Genomic DNA, 23,058 nt, shown 5'->3' on the forward strand with positions numbered 1-23,058 from the left:
GACGCCGCTGACAGGGCGCGGGGGCTCCCGGCCAACGGGCTGATGTCACCGCCGTAGCTGCCCGCGGCGCTGCCGGTGCTCGGCGCGCTGCCCGCCTCCTCCCTGGGCGCAGGAGACGGGCGGACCCGCTCCACGGGCGCCCGCCCGGGCTGCCTTCGCACCGTCGCGCCACAGAGCGACGGGAGCGGCGGGCGCGGGCCGCAGGAATGGCGGGCCGCCGTCAGGCAGGCCGCCAGGAGGCGCGGCGCGGCGGGGGCCTGGCGCGCGGTCGCGCAGGCGCGGTGCGGGTGAGCCGGGTGCCGCCATGCCGACTGTCAGCGTGAAGCGGGACCTGCTCTTCCAGGCGCTGGGCAGGACCTACAGTGAGTGGCGCGGGCGGGCCGGGGGCTGCGCGGGGCCGCGGGTCGCCTCATGCCGCCTTCCCGGGCGCCAGGCCGGGGAGGGCCGTGCCCGCGCCTCGCGGGGTGCCGGGCGGCGGCTGAGGCGGCGTGGTGCAGCCGCCCGCACCGCCTCCTGGCTGAAGCGCCCCGGGGATCCTCCGGTTGAGCTTCAGGAGGCGTCCGCGGCCCTGCCGGGCGGCTCCCTCCGGTGAACGCGGGCGCTGGGCTGCGATCGGCCGCGGCGCCTTGCGCCGGCTGCCCGCCCCGGCCCGGGCAAACCCCTGACGGGCGGCGGAGGTGGGGCAGTCCAGCCGTCTACCGACAGCACCGCTTTGCTCGTTGCTTATTCCTTGTCCACGGAGCTGAACTAACTCTCGGGGGGAAGCCAAGGCTTCAGACCAACAGTGGTGTCTGTATCAGCGGTGCTTCCCAGCCATCTGCTCTTCACAAGCCCACGGCATGCCAGACAAAGCCATATATTCTCCCTGGACCTTTCAGCCTTTTGCCCGGATACATGCTGTTTGAGTCCAAATCACTCAGGAAATCAGAACCATGCATTTCCAAATCGCGGTTTCTGGTTGGAGTTTCTGTTTTAGGAACTGGTTAAATCAATAACGAGAGAGAAGAGGTGGGAGCAAGCAAAGCAAACAATTAATACCACGTTTTCACTCAGTCCTTCTTCCCCGTCTCTTTAGAAATGTGACTTAAGAACTGTTTGTTTGGCTGAAAGAGCGTTTAGGGACATGCAGGAGTTTAACTTGCCCGCACTGGAGTTGGTAGGCTCTTAAGACACGTGGCTGCAAATCTCCATTTCCAGCTCAGGGTTGTGTTACTCACATGTCATAATGCAGTTGATGCAACCTCTGTATGACAAGCTGACTGATTAAAAAAGTTGGCAGAATCTTTTATAGCAGCTTCTGTTGGCAGAAGCTGTCCAATTACTCCCTCCTGTTTGCATTATCTGTTCAGGCCAGAGTTACTCTGACAAACTTGGCTGAGGAGCTGGTAGTGACGTTAGGCTCCGAGGCTTAGAAGCCCTTGCTGTGACTGTAAGAATAATGTGTCAATAAATGCAATATGTACTAAAGAAACTGCTACTCAGATGCAAATATAAGCAAAATTCTTTAAATTACTTTTACCCTTTTTTTCAAAATAGCATTTGTTATCTTGTTTGAAAACATTCAAAACAAACACAAAAAATGACTTTAAAAGTCTGAGGTCTGCTCATTAACCAAAATTCACCTTCTTTCTTCACAGCTGATGAAGAATTTGATGAGCTTTGCTTTGAGTTTGGTTTGGAGCTTGATGAAATTGTAAGTAACGTTTTTATTTGTTGCTTTTTCAGTAGATGTGATGTACTGACAGCATTTATATTTGGTAAGAATTTGTATTGCATTATTTCCAGCACATTCCCTGCTACAGTGTTGGCTGATGCCCTCTAGCATGTACCAAGAAAATGTCTAGGCAAGGTTTGGAGGATACCATGCCCCAGGTATCTTCAAAAAGCAGTGTGGACAAGACTTGAAGGTCCCCTTGACTTATACAAACTTTTCAGCAGTACTGCAGCAGGCTTTTCATCCTGAAACATCCTCATACATCTCCATAGCACAGGGCAGAATATGTAACGTATACCTTTCGGTTCTTGTTTTAAAATACTGTTGTAATAGACTGTATTAACACAGGTGTTTTGAATCTGAAAAGAAAACCAGACATACAAAAATTACCATCTTGGAAGCAAGAGAGCCCAAGGTGGCATATTGCTATACTTCATGGAGGTTGGCAGTCTGTGCCACTTAGTCTTCAGTCTCTGGCCCCATTTTATTTAGCAGCATAAATATGGCCACAGGCCATGTACTGAACATATTTTACAAGATATGTTTGGCTTTGTTTTGTATGCGTTCTTCTGTGCAATATCCACAAAAATGTATTTGTCCTGGACATTGTTACCTAAGTTGTAACTAATTTATATTTAAAGTTTTGATTTAGATACTGTACTTGTGAAAATTTGCTGGCCCTGTTAACTGTGTCCATATAAATCTTGTTCAAGTAGACCTGTTTTGGTTTTGTTTTTTAATTTGAATTAATTGATCTTTTAATGATGTTTATCAAAAGACATCTAAACATCATATGTTATGCTTTATTTCAGAATAGACTTGATATGACAAGTCATTTGCCAATCTGTTGCCAAAAATAATGTCTCAGTTCTCTAGTGGGATCTGCTAGCCTGGAGACTCTTGCTCCTATAATCTCTTTTTGTAAATCCAAACTAATAATGAATTTTTCTTTTGGTATACTGCATTACAATCTCTGAATCCGAGAAAGATTTAGATTTTACGTCATTTCTGGTATTTGGTGTTTCCATTTGCTGTATAAATCCAAGTTAAACCTTTAAACAATTTTTCCTATTATATTACCTCACTGTCATACTCCAGTCAATGTTAAGATATTTCAGTTTAAAAAGACATTTTTGCTTAATTTCAGACATCCGAGAAAGACATTATAAGTAAAGAGAAAGGTGAAGAAAAGGCAAAGGGTGCATCTGATACCATTCTCTATAAAATTGATGTTCCTGCCAACCGTTATGATCTTCTTTGCCTTGAAGGGTTGGTCCGAGGACTGCAGGTCTTTAAAGAAAGGTAATGCAGAGTTGTGAGATTTTTGTGTGGTTTGTTATCTGTTTAAATACGAGTCCATTTCAGGTCAGTAAACACACTTGCCACTTGCTTGGATTTTGAGTACGATTTCGTGTAGATCAGATTCATCAGATGTTCCTCTGGAGGGGATCTATTGTATATTTTTGAAAGACTAGACTAGAATGTTACTAGGTTTTGGATCTGTTCTAAAAATTTTTCAACTGCTGTTCCATTTGAGACTTATCCTCTGTAAAGAACCCTGCAGAGGAACTTCCTTGTGATCCTCTGTAATAAACACCAAAACAAATAATTTATTTAACTTTTCTGCTATGACTTTATCATCTTGAGTCCTTCCTTTCTAGTTCAGTAATCTGTTTACCATCCCATAGAAAACAAGTTTTAAACAGTTAGCTAGTTTACATGCCAAGAAATGTTACTAAGAAAGTTTTCTACATATAATTGTTGCTACATTTCTAGCGTTTCCTGCATTTGGGGAACTTTCTTTCTTTTGGTTACAGACTTATTTCTGGTTTTATTCTAGGATAAATCTCCCTAGGTATGAAAAGATAATACCAGCTCAGGGTGAAGGTCAGAGGCTGATTATCACTGAAGAGGTAAAAGTGTTTACTGCACCTTTGTAAATTTATTGAGAGTTTCTGAACCAGCAAGATAGGTATCAGTACCAGTTATATAACAGCAGTGAGACTGGAAATCTTATTTGCAGAACAAGAGCTAAAGAAATTTAAATATTTCTACTCACTGTGATTTATTTTTAGGGAGTGGGAGGAACAATAGACAAATTATTTTCGGTGAATCTAGTAGCAGATGAAATCAAAGTTTCAGATGCTCACATTGCATTGACCTTCTGGGCTATTACACAGTATATTGGAAACGTCCTTGTCTCTACCAGACCTGGAGTGGGTTTGTTTGGTTTTTCCCCCCCTTTGGGATTCTGATGTCTTCCCATGAATTTTCCTTTTGATTACTACTTTACAAAAGAGGATTTTGTGAAGAAAAGTGCACATTTAATCAGTTTTAGTTTTGTATATTCTGGGTACTTGAAATTTATATGTTGCTGTTGTAAATTGCAGACTGTCCAAGTCCGTCCTCATGCTGTAGCTGCAGTCCTTCGTAATATAACTTTTACCAAGGAACGTTATGATAGTTTCATTGACCTCCAAGAAAAACTACACCAAAATATTTGCAGGTTAGTGCTTAAATTTAAAGTAGTGTATAGTGTCTGTGTGTATGATTTTATCATGTTAAGACTGCACATCCCTATTGCAGAGAGGCATTATATTTGTATTTATGCTAAGGAAAATCTTTTATAGCAGCTCTCTTGATCCTTCTCATTTCCTTGTCTGTTTCTGCCTGCTCTCAATATTTTTCAACATAAATAGCTGTTATAGCTCCTACAACAGTTGAGAAAGAAGCTTTTTGCAACAGTCCTATTGGATTTGCCTTTGACTGTTAGATGTCTTGTTAACATTCGTTAAAATGTTATTTGTGAAAATAATTTCTAGGCTTCTCAAAATTGCCCTTCTACTTTTTTAGTAAGTCCTATGAATGCATAGGAGTATAGAGCATCATGAGATATTATCTCAAAGGAACTCCAGGTATTACTAGCAAAATTATTATTTTGCCTTCTTTCTTTCTAGGAGAAGAGCATTAGTAGCAATAGGTACCCATGACTTGGACACCATCTCTGGTCCATTTACTTTTACAGCTAAAGCACCTTCTGAAATTAAATTCAAGCCCTTGAATCAATCCCGGGAGTACACAGCTTCACAAATTATGGATCTGTATAGGGTAAGTGGGATTTTTCAGACTTTTTTGCACTAAATGCAGGAAGGTAAATTTCCAAGGCTTAACGTCTTTCATATCCTTGTTATTAAGAGTTTTTCTTACAAATAAAACACAGGTCTCTTCTGTAGCTTCAGCCAGTAAACATTCCACATTTTGTTTATTCATGAGAAAAGCGTGGTAATACTTTATTTTTATTGTCCATGGAAGATACATCATGGGGTTTTGTGGCTAAGCATAACTCTTAGAATAGTGGGTTTGATACTAACTCTCTGATTTATCAACACAAAGACTGCTTTTCATGATGCTCTTAATAATACTGTAAAAGGGTTGTATATTTATCTATCTACACTGGTAAGATAGTGTACAAAGCTGAGAAAAGCTTGGGGTAAATAATACCAGATTTTTTAACGTTACTTTAATTTGGCCAATTTACTTGGGGAAGATGTTGAATTATCTACCCAACTACTTATTAGGCAAGTATAGCTGTGTAAAAGGTTCAAGTTAAGTCTGGCACTGCTCTTGGCCCAGCATCCTGTTGAAACCAGGTAAATGGTAGGAAAAGATGCTATCAGGTCTAATTTTACGATGTTTACGCGGGCCACTTTAAATGTCAGCATTTGAAAATGATACTATTATCACCGTCATTACAATATACAGCCCTCTTGGAGCACAGATACTGGTCATAGAGATAAATAAATTCTCAAAGATCTCTGACTGAAGATGAGTAAGAGAGCTAGGATACAAGGGGTATCAGAGAGGCTAAAAGTAAATGATGTTTTTGGTACAGCATATACCTATGTCATTGACACAGAATCAAATTGTCAATTTGTCAATCAAATTGTCAATTTGTCAATCAAATTGTCAATTGTCATTGAATCAAATTTAAGCATAAATGTGTCAGTATTCAGCAATTTATAGCTAAAAGTATTGTAGTGCTAATTTCTATCACTGTAGAAAGTTCCTATAAACTAAGGATATGTGCCCATGGGTTTGGCAATTAAAGGTCTGCTGTGGTGAACAAGGGTGTTGTTTGGACAGCACGGCCTATGCATCTTTGAGAGAATCCTTAAAGAAATAATTTTTAACACTTCTGGAGAAAATGAAAAATCCAGTTCTCTCATTTCAAAGTTTTCCTGCTTCTGAGAGCAAACAGCTTTTGCTGGTGAAGTACCTAGCCCTAAGCCCAAGCCTTCCCTCTTTCAAAATTCCCATTAATCTCTCAGCAAAGGATTGTGACACTGTGGAAGTTCACAAGTGAGCTAATGTGAAATTTAGGTTGTGCTTTGTTTCTCCAGACTGACAGCCACCTTCGGCACTATTTACACCTAATTGAAAACAAGCCACTTTATCCTGTCATTTATGACAGCAACGGTGTTGTTCTGTCCATGCCACCAATCATCAATGGTAAGATTACTTATGACTAGTTTATACTGTCGCTGCTATTTTGTGTGTGAGTCAGAGTGTCTAACAGAAACATTGATGTGTAATAAGGATTATTCTATTTTCTTAAAATTGTTTCACTTATAATTTCATATAGTCTTCTTTCCTTCTTTCAGTTTAAATGCACTCAAATTTTTTGCTCCCTCTGTAGGCTGCTAGTGTTCCTCTTTTCTCATCCTCATCAAGAGGATGTAAAAGTCCCACTGCAAGCCTCTGCATTTAGCTTCTCATACCCTTCTAGAACTCAAGAAAGGTTCCTTGTGACAGGAACCTTTGTTAGGAAAGCATTTTGTTTGCATCCATAAACATTGTTCATCAGACATTTAGCTAAAAGAAGCGTGTAAGAAATTATTTTGTAAACTGATAACTGTAATGGTCTGCTTTGCACTCCATTTTATGTGGTCACAGTAGGGAACTTTTCACCTAGGTCTCAAGCCCAGTGTATTTATCAGCAGTGTGAACCAGTTCTTGTGGATCCTTTTGCTATCACACAAGTGATTCCAGAAGAGTTTAATGGCTTAAAAAGAATAAATTGGTCTAGACTTTTTTGCATTGTTTCTAAACATGGGTTTCCTCTGAATGCAAAAGAAACTATGGGTGATTTTTGAGAACCATGTTTACTGAAGCCAGTTAATGACATGGCAAGAATTACTCCTTCAACAAAGATATTTCAGTATACGTATATATTTAGGTCAAGAATCAATAACTTTCCCTACACTGATGGATGAAATCTGCAGTGATAATCTCTTTGGATGTATTTTTCCTAATTGACCTTATCCATGTCTTAAACAGCTAACCCAAATCTTCTTAAAAGGCAGCTCAAAGTCTGTGGCAGGGACTGGTAAGAACAACTGTTCTGAATTGAAGGTGGTGTCAACCACTGTGCCTGATCCTTGTTTGTTAGACTCATTCCAACTTTGGAGTGCTCCATGTATAAGCATTGCATCTTGTTTACATTTTATCAATTAAAAAGGTTGAGTTAAATTTAATACCTGTCTCTATTTTAAAGGCCAGTATTTGAGAGAAGCTTCCAGGTTAAAGGTACTTTTTAAACAGATAATGAAATGTAAACATCTGTATTGGTTTTTTGGATTATCTACAAGCACTTAAGTGAAAGGTTATATTTGCTTTGAAGTGAGTCCAGAAATGCTGAATACATTCCATCTGCAAAGAGGTACAGCACAGCATCAAAGGGAGGAGAATACAAGATCCCTCAGTCTTAAGATCTTAAGTGCACCTAACTTTCAGTCTAGCTGTGACCTAGTTTCTCTGGTAGGAAACTAAAACACAGAAGCTGAATGACTTGCTCAGGGTCAAACAACGGAAGCAAGAATGCCCATGTGTATCCAAGGGCTTACTTCCCTTTCCCTCCTGTGGGGTGCATCTGCATTAGTGAATGGTGCAATGAAAGGCAGGAAGGACAAAGAGGTTGGATTTGGCACGATCCCATACAATTCTAGGACTGTGTATGTCCACACCACGTGGTTACTGGCAGTGAAATTCATTCAAGGTGTGCACTGCACATCTATAGCTAACAGGCAATATGAGGCAGATTTCTGTACAGCTGCTCTAGGTTGCTTGTGGCTTACTAACAGAACCCCACTTTTGTAGGGAACCAACTACCGGGGGACTTTGCGTCCAATTTGCAAGAGAGACACTTTAGGTGATGCCCCTAAGTGTATGTTCTGCCTTGCTTCTTCCAGATGAGAAACAGTTTTGAGTGCATCAGTGATGTGCTTCAGTGCACACCTCATGACTCCCAGTACAGATACACAGCAAATTCATGCCTAAAAGGAACCCATACTAGGACCTGAATCACTGATGTAGACAAACCCATAGCGTATCAGCAGACAGTGTCAAGAGATCTTGGTTATTCACAGAAGTAGCTATGGATACTCATCAGTCTAAATAACTTTTTAAAATAATTTAATTCATTCCTATCCAAGGCTGCTTTCTTACACACATGACAAACATCGAATGTTACTAAAGCCAGGAGAGATGAGCTGCCCTGGAAGCGCAGAACCACTTTGCAACCAGCAGATGGCCACTATGCTGCTAGTTTGCTTTTTCAAGTGGATACTGAGATACCTGTAGATCTGTGTGTCTTTCAATGTAAAGCATAACCCGGTCAGCGAGTCTGGTCTGTCTTCTTCCTCTTTCTGATTCATAAATTTAAAAATAAAAAGAGCTGCTATGCTGGTAAGAACTGTGAATGTTGGTGCAGTAGACAGTGGCTTTTTAAGGTGCGGAAGATGACAATGATCTTTCTGAATTGCAAAAGGAGTCACTGTCATTGCAAGAAAAGTAATAACATTTCTTAACATGTTTTTGTCTTCACATGTTTTAGGGCATCATACAAAAGTAAGCGTAAACACCAGAAATGTCTTTATTGAATGTACAGGCACAGATATTACAAAGGTAAATTAATCTTTCCTGCTTTTGATATGCTGTAGTATCATTGTTTTCCCTTCCGGTGATAGGGCTCCAATAAGAAGACCTACAATAGTCAGGCATTTACTTTATGGAGCCAACCTTCCATTTCAAAAGGGCAGGATAAGTTGTAGGACTATGTGGAATTCCCTCAACACAGTTTTAGGCTTGCTCTATAGACAGTGTTGTATTTTCATTGGATTTTGTTTTTATTGTGTCTAAGTGTTCAGAACATTGACACTAAGTGTTCAGTTTGTAGGAGAAAGTAATTTCAGTAAATTAGGAGCTTTTTTTGTTGTTGAGCACTTTTTCTAAATCTGAAAGGCATCGAAAAGAGTAAAATTCACTGAGACTGCCTATTTTGCCAGAATACTCTTTGTAAAGAATCATTTTGTCTCCTACTTAAAATTTGGGCAGAGGGAAGGAAGACAACACTTTTTCTTCTTAGTTATCTTTTTCAAGCAGGGATGCTCTGCAAATAATTGTCAAATTGAAGTCTTTCCATATGCAAATTCCATAACTCAAAGCTGAAGCATGAAAGCCTAGCAGTTATAATTGCCTGTTCTTGAATATAGGTTGTGCATTCATTGATAGTTTCCCTAAAGTGTGTTACTTGATGCTTAAGAGCAAAAATGTGTTTAACTTACCCTACTACACAATGATACGTTAACAACACAAATAAATTTGCACGTTGGGGAGTGGCTTCTAAGCAAACTAATAACTAACTGCTTTTTGCTACTGCTTGCCTTGATAGTAAAAATAAAAATAGTGCTGTTCTGTTTATGTGAAGGAAATTATACTGTGAGGCATCAAAAAACAACCCTTGTAGATTGAGAAGTTGATGTGAATCTCATTATTATGTTCTGTTATGCTAATCTCTTAAAATATTAACTGTAAAACAAAAGATTTTGCAGATGAGGTTATTTGAGAATATATTTCTAAACAATGCACAGTCCTTCAGTCCCTGCATTCTCACTTGGAACTTCAGTGAAATGACTAATTAGACTAAAGGTTGGGAAGACACAGTTCCAACTGGTAATAAAGACCCTGTGTACATTCAGAACAGCGTTTAGCAAAGATATACAAATGCTTCAGAACCTTGAAAACCAAAGATTTCAAGTTTTTGCATAAATGTCTTTGCAGTAGAAGAAAAGTATTTTTTAAAATTCAGTCTAGTATTCTAGACTGCTAGTATTGTGGTTGTTAAGTTATTAAATAGAACAGAATGAAGAGAGTGTAAGAAATTTTTTTCCCATTTTTTGTTAAGATATTTTGTCTACTTCAACACAAGCAGATGCCAGATTTCAATGTGATTATTATTTTTATTTTGTAGGCAAAAATTGTTCTTGATATTATAGTCACGATGTTTAGTGAATATTGTGAGAAGCCATTCAGGTGAGTATAAATCTCCAGTCAGAGAGACATTACATTTGGGCCATGTGTTAAAAACATTTTTACTTCTGTTTTTCTGTCTCTCTCAGTGTTGAAGCAGTAGAAGTAGTTTATCCTAATGGAAAGACCCACATCTATCCGGTAAGCATAGTGATACAATATCTCAGTATCCTTGGGGAAAGGATTTTATTTACACAAATTTTGGTAAGAGTGACATTGTCTTCTTTTTCTGTAGAGGCAGTATATACTGGTTCTGAGGTATAGTGTAAAAGCTCAGCTTGGCACTATCTATTAGTGAGTCAGGGCCTTCTCTAGCCCCACAAAAAACAACTCCAGCTCCAGCTTCCCCTTATCTAGGAAACTCATTCTGAAGCTCCACTAATTTATGATAAGGCTAAAAATACAGTCTCACTGACATAGCCTGATACTCCAAAAAGAAGGGTAGGGTTTAAAGTTACGAGTGGTAACCACTAATGTGGTTTAGAGTTCATGTGATACGAACTTTTTCAGGAACAAGTAGAGATTGCAATCAAAGGTCATAATCTGTGTCTAAAGCCTTTAAAACCTACGTGTTCCAAATCAGGAAAAATGAATGCAGGAAGAGGTCCTTCAGGCTTAAACCAGTGGACAACTGAAATCAGCCTCAGCATAACATACTTATCAGATCTGGAAGCTTTAATGCCCTTCAGTTAAAATAACCTTGTAACACTGGATTTTTCAGTCTTTGACTTTATAGACTCCAACTATATAAAGGTCTATAAGGCAGGATGTTGACTTCAAGTGCAGGTTTGCCTGCATTCAGAGTCCCAGGCAGACCTCTTTGCAGTAATGGAGTCTTACTTGTTTGTTCTCTTAATAAGTACAAAGAAAGCAATTCCTCCTGTTTCCTGAAAGTAACTGAAGACAAACAGAGATCTGGTTGAGTTCATACAATCAGATGTATCAAGCAAGTACAAACTGTTTAGAGGGAAAGAAACTTATTTTACTGAGAGTTTTTCTAGTGGTATTTTAGCTTTTTCTTTTAGCAATGTCAGCTTTAATCAACAGAGGAAAGACATAGAATCCTGAAGAGATATCCAACAAAACAGAAATCTCTGCAGTAACCAAAGTAGCTTCCCTAGATAAAATAGAGCAAAAAATCCCCAAAGTTTTAGATGCTAAGGTTTTTAAGGATTTGTATATCTAGAAGTTTAGAAACACCTAAGTAAATACATACAAAATAACTTTCTTAAATATGTTGCCAACTTTCTAAGTAAAATACCGGTAGATATTTCTGTGCCAATACGGAAATAGAAAGTTTTCTTCCCTTTTCCTCCTAAAAGTCATTTGATCTGTACTAGACCATGAGATCTCATGCATGACCATTCACTGCTTTAGGGCTTTGACTTAGGATGAACTGGTGACTAGAAACTTTTAGAAACTGTTACTTGCATATATCAGAAATTATCGGAAGTTTCAATAACAGGGATTTCATGCTGCATTCAACCTTCTAGCTTAACTGAGAACAGCTTTTGCATCATGTACTATAATATGTTTTCAAGAATCCTGTTATCTTAAAATATTACGTTTAGCCTAATATTCCACACTTGTCTTCTGTGGATGTCATTTTAGTATCATAATTAGAAGAAGCTAGATTACTAAGATGTCAAAATTGAATCCTCTTGGGTAGAAATGGCAGGCATTGTGTATGCTGAAAAGCTTTGTCTTTCTTTTTAGGAACTGGCTTACCGAAAAGAGAAGGTGAAACCTGAACTCATTAACAAGAAAATAGGAATCAGGTGTGTTACTGCAAATGAAAACATAGTTTTTACTCATAAACATTAATCATGAAAAAGGTACTAGAAAACATTGATTATTGCATTGTTTTAAAAATGTTTACACTATGTGTTGGTTTTGGTTTTTTTAACTTACAAAAAACTCAGGGGTTATCTTGGGTAATTAGATCAACTCTGTAAGACTTCTTGCCCTGTTTTCAAGGAAAGTGAATGATTCTTTATGGCCTCACACAACTGTTACGAAGTAAAGAAAAATGATCGTCTCAAGAGTCAGAATCTGAGCTGGTTCTGATGGAATGCTAAGTCTATGTACAGTCCATAAAGTACTTGGAGATTCTTCAGGATATAAGGCAGTGCAGAGAAACATTGATTACTTTAAAAAGCCAGTCGATATAGTGCAAGATCCATAAATTACTACTCTCTTGTTTTGTTTCAGTGAAACTCCATCAAGCCTTGCAAAGCTGCTGACTAGGATGTGTTTGAAGTCACACGTCATAGGGAATGGGAACAATATAGAGATTGAAATCCCTCCTACCAGAGCGGACATTATCCATGCATGTGATATCGTAGAAGATGCAGCAATAGCTTATGGTTATAACAACATTCAGATGACTATTCCGAAAACGTACACCATAGCTAATCAAGTAAGATTGCCCCTTCAAATAAACGCTCTGTTGTCAGTAAATGACTAGTGCATGCCAGAAGGGCTTTGGGGAAAACAGAACCTAGGAATTAAATATTTTGACATGCTTTGCCTTGAGAAGTATTTACCATGGATAGGATACAAAACAGATGCCCCACTGATCTGAATAAGTCCAAGACCAGTGGTTGCTGGTACTTGAAAAAAGACAGGGTTTAAGTAAGGAGCCCATATTAAATCTCTAATTGGGAGATTCATTTCCTCAGGCAAGCCTAAAGGCAGCTGGCTGACGCTTTCAAAAATTTTAAGCACACAAGCATAGTACCTCCCTAGTGAATTCACTGTAATGTAACAGGCAGAATCACCTCAGGAAAGAACAGAAAAATGTTTTTAGATGGAAGCTGAAAACTGGTTTTTGTTTCATTTTAGCTCCCCCTCAGTAAGCTCACAGAACTTCTGAGACTGGACTTGGCAGCTGCTGGATTCACTGAAGCACTCACTTTTGCCCTGGTATATTATATTGATTTCATATTTTTCTTGGTTGCGTGTTGGAACAGTGATGCAGCCAAAACTGCAGAGGATGGTCTGAGGATATGTTGCTGTGTAAATGTACCAGTATTATCCATTACTGTTTTGACAGGTGATTGTTTGCCAATGCTTTGGCATTAGTATAACATTTTATGAGTTTGTAGGTCAGAGAAATTGAATGAGTCACTGTTAATGTGGCATGTAGTTCTAAGTATAAAGGTGAAAATAGCTGCTGAAGTACTGTTTTTAGTTTAACTTGATAGGATGAAATTGTAAGACAGCAAGTCTCTCTCGAGACTTTGATCACCAGATATGAAATTCATCATAGTTTGATAATAAGGAAAACAAACTTAAAAATTTAGTACTTTCTGGTGGATATTACTACAGTTTAGAGATTACCCTGTTTCTGTTTGTCTCTTTTTAGCATTGTCACTCGCCCACGATTCCTTGCATTAGATACCAAGCTGATATGTAGTTATTCAGTCAGCAAAGAGTTTATTTTAAGAATACCTGTAAAAAAGTTATAATGCACACTAAAGGGATACGAATTGCTCTGTAAATTTCACCACAGGTGGTTTTTGTTTGCATGGAAGAACAAATAAAAATATAATAATTGTTGTTACCACTGATTGCAGGTATTATTAATATTATTTGTTACAGCCATGCAAGTAGTCTTTCACCAAAAATAAGGACTCTGCAGCAGCATATGCCACTCCAGTACTAACAGCTGGCATAATTTCTAATACTGAAATTTTGCAGCAGGATTGTTTTGTTGAAATAAAATGTTCAGTAGGAAACACCATCTTTGTCATGGTGACTTGCTCATACCCCTTTGCCATAGTTGTGAACTGGATCAAAGAACCTGATCTACTATTTAAAAAAAAAAAAAGTTAAGTACACCCCCATGCCCTCCAAATTTATATGGTAACTGTCCATATGTGGAGATTGGCATAGTCAGCTATTGAAAATACACTATACATTTTAGAAAATCCTTTCTGTTGCAAGATCTGCTCAAAGCCTTTGCCTTAAAGCGCAATTGGTGGACATTTTAGCATATGGGGAGCTACCATCACATATTCTATTAAAACCTCTGTGGAATTTCTCAACCTTTTCCTGAACTTAAAACTTACTAGATGGCCAGAATTGTCCATCCCTGAAAGTACACAATCTTTTAAGAGATAGTTATCTGATCACAGATTATTTTTTGATAACTTGCTCAAAGATTTTAAGATGCCGTGATGCAGGCTCCTAAAACACTTCCACGCATTTGAAAAGTTCAGATATTGCAACCAAAGTTGGTAATGCAAATGGATTGAATAAAATTTTAACACCTTCAGATTTCATGGAGCTTCAAAAGCAAAATTTGGACTAATTCTAAAGTCTGAAGAATACATTCCAGTTTTAATATTTTGTTATTAACTCATTTAAGTAACCAGGGCAATAACTAGTATTACTTCCTGCAGTGCTAGTATGTGACAAAGATATTCAGACTACCCATGGTAGTACCATGTTGGGGAAATAATATGTATAACATGGTCAAGCTTTTATAGATTTTCCTTATTCATTAATAAATACCATGCCATTTTTTCAGCACTGAATAGGTAATATGCTTAAAAACACTGAATATATTACATCACTACAACTGAGGACCTTTATGAACTGCAACAGCAGAATTTTGTAAGATCACACAGTGTATCATGTTATCACATTACCTATTTGTATTTCTGCTGTGGCATGATGAAACCCAGTCTGCTGTGTCACCAACACTTTATTAAAACACCAGTGTGAGGCCTATGACTATGACAAATATCATTTATGCTACAACATCCTGTAGCCCAGTGTTATATGACAAACACTGCTTATGTATTTGTGCATACAATCAGTTTCTTGGTTTGAGTCCCAAATTATACTTGTACACAATAACATCTCTTTCTTTGAGGAGCTCCAGTTTAGCCACAATGCATTTAGTTAAATCACAGTAATATACCATAGTTTAGATACACATCTGAAAACTGTTTAGCACAGTTTTCTCCTAAGGTCAGCATTCATTTAAGATTTTATTTTTTTGTATTCAATAATCCACTTTTTCAGATGGTATCATCTGCTCATTTTCCTCACGTTTGGTCTATCAACACACTTTTCGGAGTGCTGCCAGTGTAAAGAGAACACTTCTGGGAGACTGCAGTATACTAGCAAATCCTCAATTACATGCCTAGCCTGCTATTGGTTTCTTTAATACATTAATAAAGCTATAAATTCTGGAACTCTGTAGTATGGATCTTATCAGTAGCATCTGTTGCTGTATGTGCACAGACATCATCTGAGCCTGATAAAGTGCATGTGTGTTGCTTTACTGACAAGCTTAAAAATACACCTTGAGAATAAGGGCTTTAAAAATACTTGAAAACAACAACAATGAACTATGAGAACCCTATGCAGCTATGAAAATTGAAGGCTTGGCCATATGACCCATTTTTTCATAGACGGTACTTTACTTTCTATAAGGAGCCCCCAAGAGATTGTTTTCTTTGTGAGAAAGCTCGGGTACCATTCCCTTCACAAGTGCTATTTTCAGAATAAAATACTTTACCCACTGCTAGTCAGGGGGCAGAATCTGAGGCTCTGTTTTTAAAACAGATGACAGCAATCCATGACAGAAGCCTAAATAAACACTTGCCTTTTGTTGTTGTTGTTAAATTAGCTTTATTTTGGTTAGTAATTAACATTTGTAGATAAACCAGTTTGCCTACTTAGACTTAAGACTGGGGCTTAGTTTTTATTATGAGTGGATGTTGTACGTGAGAGCATATACTATGGGGCCTCAGAGCAAGTGCTACAATTGCATTGTTCATTCTTGATATCAAATTTCATCATTGGCTTACTGTCTGTTTTAACTACTTGACCTTGGTGGGTTTTTGTCTCTTCCTCTCAGTGTTCTCAAGAAGACATTGCAGATAAACTTGGCATGGACGTCTCTGCAACAAAAGCAGTGCGCATAGCAAACCCCAAAACTGCAGAATTTCAGGTGAGGTAATTCAGGTCAAATTTTGAGAGCAACATTGTTACAGATTCTATATTTAAAGAGGAAAGAAAGGAACCAACAGGAAATAAAATTTATAAACTATAGAGCTACTTTTCCTGCATTAGAGGATGTGCATATTTATGTGCTAAACTTGCCAGCAGTCATTTTCTGTTACTCCTTCAGTGAGAAATACCTTATTTGGTGTGAAGTACTATTAGCTTTTCAATAAAGTAAAATACCACGCTCTGTATGACATCATGTGGCAAAACTGAGCTGTCTTATTACAGAAAATTCCAGATGATTGACCAACTCCCGCATTTAGAAAAGCCATTCAATATAAATGGAACTACTAGGCCTGGCAATCTCTAAACTTCCTGAGCTCTGGATAGGAAATGTTTTTTTAAAAATTATTAACCATTATTACTCTTTTTTTTAAAATTCTGTATTGCTCTAAGTATTTTAATACCCATATCTAGATCATTTGATCTTTGCTAGAGCAGAGAGTGAGAGCTTAAGTACAGTATTCTCAACAATTCTGTAAATACCTAAAAGTGTACCCATAGTTTTTGTATTTCTTTTAGAGACTGTTTTTTTAAAAAGATGCTTTCTTAAGTTTACAGGGAAGGTAAATGTAGAGGCTTTTTTTTGTTTCTAACTAAGAAATACAAAGGTAAACACTCTTTAGAAAGGTTTAGAAAAGTTTCAGCAGTCTGTGGGTATTAATGTTTTGTGATTTGTGGTGTTTTTTTCCTCAAGATCTTCTTCAGTAAGCCTGATTTCTCTGAGTGTCTAAAATACCTTTCTAGATCTTATCTCTAATACTAAAAACAGTCTTCTGCTGTCCTGAGATTCAGGAACAGAATTTTTGGGTACCTTCGTATATTTTCTATTCTATTTGGTACCACAAATAAGGAGTCATGCAAGACACTAATGTAATCTATTTAGACTATTATCACCTGTTTATATATATCATTTGGCATGGTGATTACAACTGAGCAATATAGAATGTACCACAAACAAACGATACTGAGTGTGAACAAAAAGAGAAAAAGTGGCAGCCCCTCTAGCCAGGTACACTTTCAGATTCCTATTCTTCAACGACTGCAGGCCTTTGCAGTAGCAATGCTGCTAAGCAGTTATACTACTGGCTGAATATTCCTTGTGGCTAAAATAGCCTCAATCTTTTAAAATATGTAGGCCTCCCTGAAAATTGGGAAGGATTACTCTTTGTGATGCACTATAAACTTTCAGCTTCAGATGTTAACTGTGATCGGATTCTCAGGACGGCTTTTCCCTCATCCCCTATCCTCTTCCAGCAAGACAAGGGCAGGATGATGCCAGGGACCCTCTTCCAGCTGGGTAGTGCAGCTGGAACTCTTCATTGGTTAGGAAAAGTAGGATAAATAGACAGAAATGCTGCATGCCGAATGATAAGTAACTATGGCTGAGCACGTGGTAACTCTTTACCTGCAGTCAAGCAGCACACAGTCACTCCCATGTTTTTTCCATTAGATTTTTTGAATCAGACTCTTCCAGTTTGGAAAAAAAAAAAAAAAAAGCTGCACTTCTAAGGAAGTATTTGAATGGAGAACACAGCAAATATGTGTGAATGTAAGAACACTAATATGATTGCATCCTGCCTTGGTTCTTTGCATATGTTTTCTGTGTATTTCAGGTTGTCCACAACTGCAATCTGAATATATCCATTTCTGTTGCTTAGGTTCTGCCTATATCATTGACTGATGTCAGGAGGTATCAAGATAATATTTCAGATAGCATTTAATATTTCCAATTTTTAATTGGAAATAATTTTAATAATTTAATAATAATAATAAAAATAATTTATTATAAAATATAGTGATTTATTATATCAATAAAAATAATTTTATATAAAAATAATTTAATAATTTTATTTTAGTATTTCCACTTAGTATTTACCTTTTGCATGTGAGATTAAATTTATGGGAATATTTTTGCACTTCTTTCTGTATTGTTTGTTTTTCTACCCTGCGCTGCAGCTCAAGCATCTGTGAAATGATACCTATTCTTAAGCTCACATGTATGCTCTTTCAGAAAAGGCAGTATAAAGAACGTGCAGAGAATGTACATTTTCAGGTTTAATAATTCTAAATCAAAGATGCTCAAACATAAGAGATTACTGAAGTATTTACACCTGACTACTTTTAAACTCTTGTTAGAAGTGACCAAACCAAAAATTTAAGAAACCTAACATTAGCTATTTTGGAAGGTATTTCAATTGCAGCAACCATGTTTGTCCTGCAGGTGGCACGTACAACCCTCCTTCCTGGGCTGCTGAAAACTATTGCGGCTAACCGAAAGATGCCCTTGCCTCTCAAACTCTTTGAGATTTCTGATATTGTAGTAAAAGATCCTAATACAGGTAAGAGAAGATTCCTCAGAATCTTTGATAATGGAAATATATGTTTACATACTAAATGGTAATAGTAAGTAAATCTGTATTTCTTTAGAAATATAATAATCACTACATACTACATGCTGGTTTTTAACAGAGTTAAAAGATCGGCATAACAGGCTAGATTTTAGAGTGGCTAGAGATAACGATTCTCAGAAGTGCAAGCGGGTACCCTGTAAATATTTTTAGGCATCAAAATATCCATTAAAATCTGACAAGAATACTGCAAGACTCCATGGATAAATGCAAGACAATTTTTCACCAAAAAAGAACCTGCTCTAAATTGCTTAAGTTGATGCACCCATTTTTACTTGTTCTTAACCTAGTGCTCCTTTGCATTCCTATCATGGCTGACTCAAGAGAGAAACTCCCTGCTGGTAATGTTTTCAAGTGGCACAAACCTTGGAAAGTAGTAAATATTGAAGGCATACTGCTATTACAGTACTAGAACCTGTTTAAACTGCTGCAGTCTCGAAGATGTGCAGTGCTGTGCCAACTGAAAAGCAGTATGTCTCAAGCCTGGGAATAGCAGGTTGTAGTTGCAGACTGATTCGATTCTGGAGAGCTGTAACTCAGAAGAAAATATTGGCGTCAGTGTGTCTCAGCATGATCCCTTTTCCATGTTCCCATCCTTTTTAAACAGGATTGCTTGTATTTGTTCTCCAAAATTATCTTCTGGAAAACTGACAACCAATATGAAGAATTAGATTTGTAGCACAGATACAGGGTAAAGATCGGAGCAAGTCTGTGTATAAAAATGTATAAATAAATAAAAAGCTCGACAGTATAAAATTTCCCCTCTCATCTACAAAAAGATTTTCCTTATCTTTCCACTTCATCCAACTATGCTAAAAAAGCGTGGCTGCCTTTGAATTGTTCTGTAACCTTAATTGTTTTATGTGAAACAGCCAAAGCAGCTAGTTCAAAAGCTTCAGTGAAATCCTTCCTGTGTGATGGGGCCTCTTTGCACTGATTTCACTGTATAGGATCAAAATTTCAGATTATCTTTTTTATCTGGAAAAATGTATCAGAGTAAAACGAACTGTAAAAATGGATTTTTAAAATGTTAAAAATTTGTCTAAAATTCACTGATTTGTTTCTTTCTATGTGGTATGTTAGGGGAAAAGGAGTGCACAAGCTAGAACTTTTGGGTGGAAGTGCTTGTACACTGAGTTACAACTTTGAAGTTTTGCCTCTCGGTGAAAAAGGCTGACATTACTTTAAATTCAGCAGCAGAACTTGTTCTGTTGTTTCTTTATCTGGTTTCAGATTTTAGTGGTTGTGTTTAAGGTATCTGGGATCTGCAAAACAAAGGTTTATATAAGGCATAAACAAAATGGCAAGTAAATTGCTTTGGTGATGAATTTAATTTGTAGATTACTTTTTTTTTTAAAGAAAAAAAAGCCTTGCCAAGCAAAATAAGCACTTTTAGCAAACCATATAGACTTTTTTTTTATTAAATATAGACAGTTTGGTGGTACAGCTCATTCCTTGTTGGGCGTGGAGTTAGCTAGAATGCAAAAAATGTGGTACAGATGGCAGAATAGCATCAGCATTCTTCAGAACCAAGAGTGGGGCTATTTATCTTGGAATAAGGATTTATACAATGTATAAAATATTCTGGCTTTATGAAATTTGGAAGTTAAATTGATTACTTTTATTTCATGTGTGTTAATTGTAGCTCTTGAAAGCTTTCATTTATGTGGATGGCTGCTTAACAGTTTTATAAAGACTGATTTTGCAGTGTACTTAATTTTGATGGGAATCGTTGCAACAGATGAAAGATAAAGACTTCTGAGGCAGCAGCTTTGTACTCTATGCTCTTGTGCAGCCCTCTCATGGGTTGAGCACTTACAGACTGTGACCAGTATCTGAAATTGTTTTTAATGTTGTGTTTAGAATAACTACTCAAATTTACTTCCTACTTTATCAAATTTACTTCCAAAATTAAACTTGCCTAATAAACAGTTTGAAAGGGGAGGGGAGAAAGAAAAACTGGTAACTCTGCAAACACTGAAAAATGTGGGTTTGTCCTCTCACATATGGAATGAGATTTCCTGCAGAAGGCTTATGTCATCAGACTGACTAATTTAATTTTATTGTTTCACGATTTTGGCATGCAGAATTTCCAATTAATAATTTAAAAAGTATGGGTCAAAAGAGTACTGACATTAACTGTATTTGAAATGGCATCTTGTAGTCATTCATGTGTGAATGAACCTAGCTCTTTTAAACACACTGGTTTTTAATAAAGTACCTTCTTACACAGAACTCATGCTTACCAAGGTGAACCGAACTTATTTCTCTTCAGACATATCTGGCAGAAAGATTTGATGTACTAAATTAGCAAAACGTGTGCCAGATTTAATATAACTAAATGGAACCAAATCTGAGCAGAAATGTTTCTTCTCAAGACAGGAGGAAATGTGCTGATTTTGAATACGTTACACAGCATTTGTGTGGTTAGCTTGTAACACTAGATAGTCACTTCTGGTAGGATAGTTACACTAGTTCAGCATATACATCAGCACCTTACACCATGAGTCCTAGCAGAGAATTGCCTTTCTCTCCCTTACTGCAACAAAAGAAATTAATCCATTAGAAAATCACCTCTGACCAGTGATCTCGGAGAATCTGGCAAGCTTATGGTAGCACACATTTAGCATAATTTACATCATTTATTACTGTGATTCTGTGATTTGTGAGTACAGCTGCTGCTATATTTTGAAGCAGTTTTCCAAACTGTCAGGGAACGTTACTAATATGCAGAAAATAATTTGTGATTTTTGTGAGGCTGTGAGAGAAGTTTAAATGAGCAGGTGCCCCCTTTCAGATCACCCAGTCATTTTTCTGAAGCATCTCTAATTTGGAAGGGGGCAGTACACAACACTGCTTTATCTTCCCCTGCACTCTTTTGGCTCACATATTCCTAACCAGCTGCCCATCCTTTGGATAGTTTTTCAGCAGCATCCCCAGGAAGTGCTTTGAAGTCTGAGGGGAAAAAAAAAAATATAACTATACTTGGCAGGCTCATTTAAAAAATAGAATTGTTTCATGGCATGACACAAGAGATCTCTTACGTGAGTTATAAAGAACCGAAGCATTTCTAACATCTGCCAGCTTTTGCATACAGTTCCTAATACTTTCTTTTTTCTTCCTATTGCCTGTTGTGAATGAACTTCTTGTGTTGTAATACAACTCTGTAAAGGAGTAAGTTTTAGAACACAGTTTTTTGAAATGCTTGAAAATGTATCCTTTCCTTTACCAAGGATTTTTACAGTTGGCTTGAAAACATGAGGTATAAAAATTGTTGTGTATGTTTATTTCTGATGCATTAGTTAAGAATAGTCATCTGAAGACAGCATTGACTATCTAAATAATAATGAAATTAAATTCAGATAGTTGTCACAAATTCTGCCAGCATAATGAATCACAGAAAAAAATAAAATAATTATATTGAACATCTAGCCCAAAGAACATTCAGACTTAGGAACAAATAAAAACTTGGGGAAGGGGAAAACATTTTCTTCTTTTCCATTGCTCAGTACAACATGAAAATAGATTATCTACCATTCATGACTGTGTATTACTAATTGGTATCTTAGAAGAGCTAGGAAACAGAGATACATAATGATGGGACTGAACAGCCAGCGTACTCAGACCAGAAATCAGATGTTGCATTTATTGATATTTTCTCTGTAGGCTTTACTTTTCTGTGTTGCCATTTTAACTTCAGGATTGGATTCTCCAGCATTATTTAATACTGCAAATTATTGTAATGACAGGAAAAAGTTCCTGAGTGACAAAATACAGACTTACTGCCACAGTAAGTTCAGCTTTCAGTGACTGTTGAGAAAACTTGCAGCTGTATTGCCAAATTGCTGCTCTAGAAGTTTTGAATGACTTTTGGCTCAAAAAGGCTGTGCTTTCGTCTTTTGTGTAGGCTCTTGTTCCTGTATTTTGCAGTCCTCTTTAATCCTTGTATTTCTAGCCAATTGGTAAACATTTTCCTGTTTAGTTTTTGATAGATTTTTTTTTTGTTACTAAATGGTTAGTTGGACCAAATAAGCAAGATGTAAATTTAATTTAAAAAAAAAAATTCTAATTTCTTATGTGGTAGATATTAACAGTTCAGGGAACATCCAAGGAGCACTAGAGTTTCTGCTTGCATTTAATCTTACTGTACATCAAGCATAAAGATTGGCTATGGCGGGTCAGACCAAAGGCTCATTTAGCCCAATAACCTGTCTGTAACTCTAGCTAAAAGTGTTCGTCAAGGGAAAAGCATGAGAGCAGGTAAGCGTATATAATACTTCTGGAGTGCTCCCCTGTTCTCCAGCCACGAGTAGCTCAGGGACTTCCTGACTCAAACGTGTTTCTTTGTCTCTAGTAACAAACAGATTTATCTCCTATGAGTTTCCTCTGCTTCCTCAGAACCATGTAAACTTCCAGCATTGACCGAATCCTGTGGGGAAGAAGTTTCACTACTTAACTCTATGCTGCCTGAAGAACCCACTCCTTTCCTTGTTTGGAGCTTGGCTCCTGTTTATTTAGATGTCCTCTATTTCTTGTATTGAA

At 37.6% G+C, this 23,058-nt stretch overlaps 1 protein-coding gene across 1 annotated transcript in view; it reads left to right on the forward strand.

The window, feature by feature from the left end:
• Nucleotides 1-252: 252 nt before the first annotated feature.
• Nucleotides 253-23,058, forward strand: part of FARSB (phenylalanyl-tRNA synthetase subunit beta) — a 40,207-nt gene continuing 17,401 nt past the window's right edge. Inside the window, exons 1-15 of the mRNA XM_075507371.1 lie at nucleotides 253-362; nucleotides 1,638-1,693; nucleotides 2,862-3,016; nucleotides 3,555-3,627; nucleotides 4,105-4,220; nucleotides 4,672-4,822; nucleotides 6,115-6,223; nucleotides 8,607-8,677; nucleotides 10,023-10,084; nucleotides 10,171-10,222; nucleotides 11,798-11,859; nucleotides 12,293-12,500; nucleotides 12,926-13,006; nucleotides 15,957-16,049; nucleotides 18,330-18,447. Of these exons, the coding sequence (XP_075363486.1) occupies nucleotides 305-362; nucleotides 1,638-1,693; nucleotides 2,862-3,016; nucleotides 3,555-3,627; nucleotides 4,105-4,220; nucleotides 4,672-4,822; nucleotides 6,115-6,223; nucleotides 8,607-8,677; nucleotides 10,023-10,084; nucleotides 10,171-10,222; nucleotides 11,798-11,859; nucleotides 12,293-12,500; nucleotides 12,926-13,006; nucleotides 15,957-16,049; nucleotides 18,330-18,447 (1,465 nt within the window). The 5' untranslated portion in view covers nucleotides 253-304. The remainder of the gene's footprint in view (nucleotides 363-1,637; nucleotides 1,694-2,861; nucleotides 3,017-3,554; nucleotides 3,628-4,104; nucleotides 4,221-4,671; nucleotides 4,823-6,114; nucleotides 6,224-8,606; nucleotides 8,678-10,022; nucleotides 10,085-10,170; nucleotides 10,223-11,797; nucleotides 11,860-12,292; nucleotides 12,501-12,925; nucleotides 13,007-15,956; nucleotides 16,050-18,329; nucleotides 18,448-23,058) is intronic.

The sequence above is a fragment of the Mycteria americana genome, chromosome 7 (genome assembly GCF_035582795.1).
Source record: "Mycteria americana isolate JAX WOST 10 ecotype Jacksonville Zoo and Gardens chromosome 7, USCA_MyAme_1.0, whole genome shotgun sequence".
NCBI lineage: Eukaryota > Metazoa > Chordata > Aves > Ciconiiformes > Ciconiidae > Mycteria > Mycteria americana.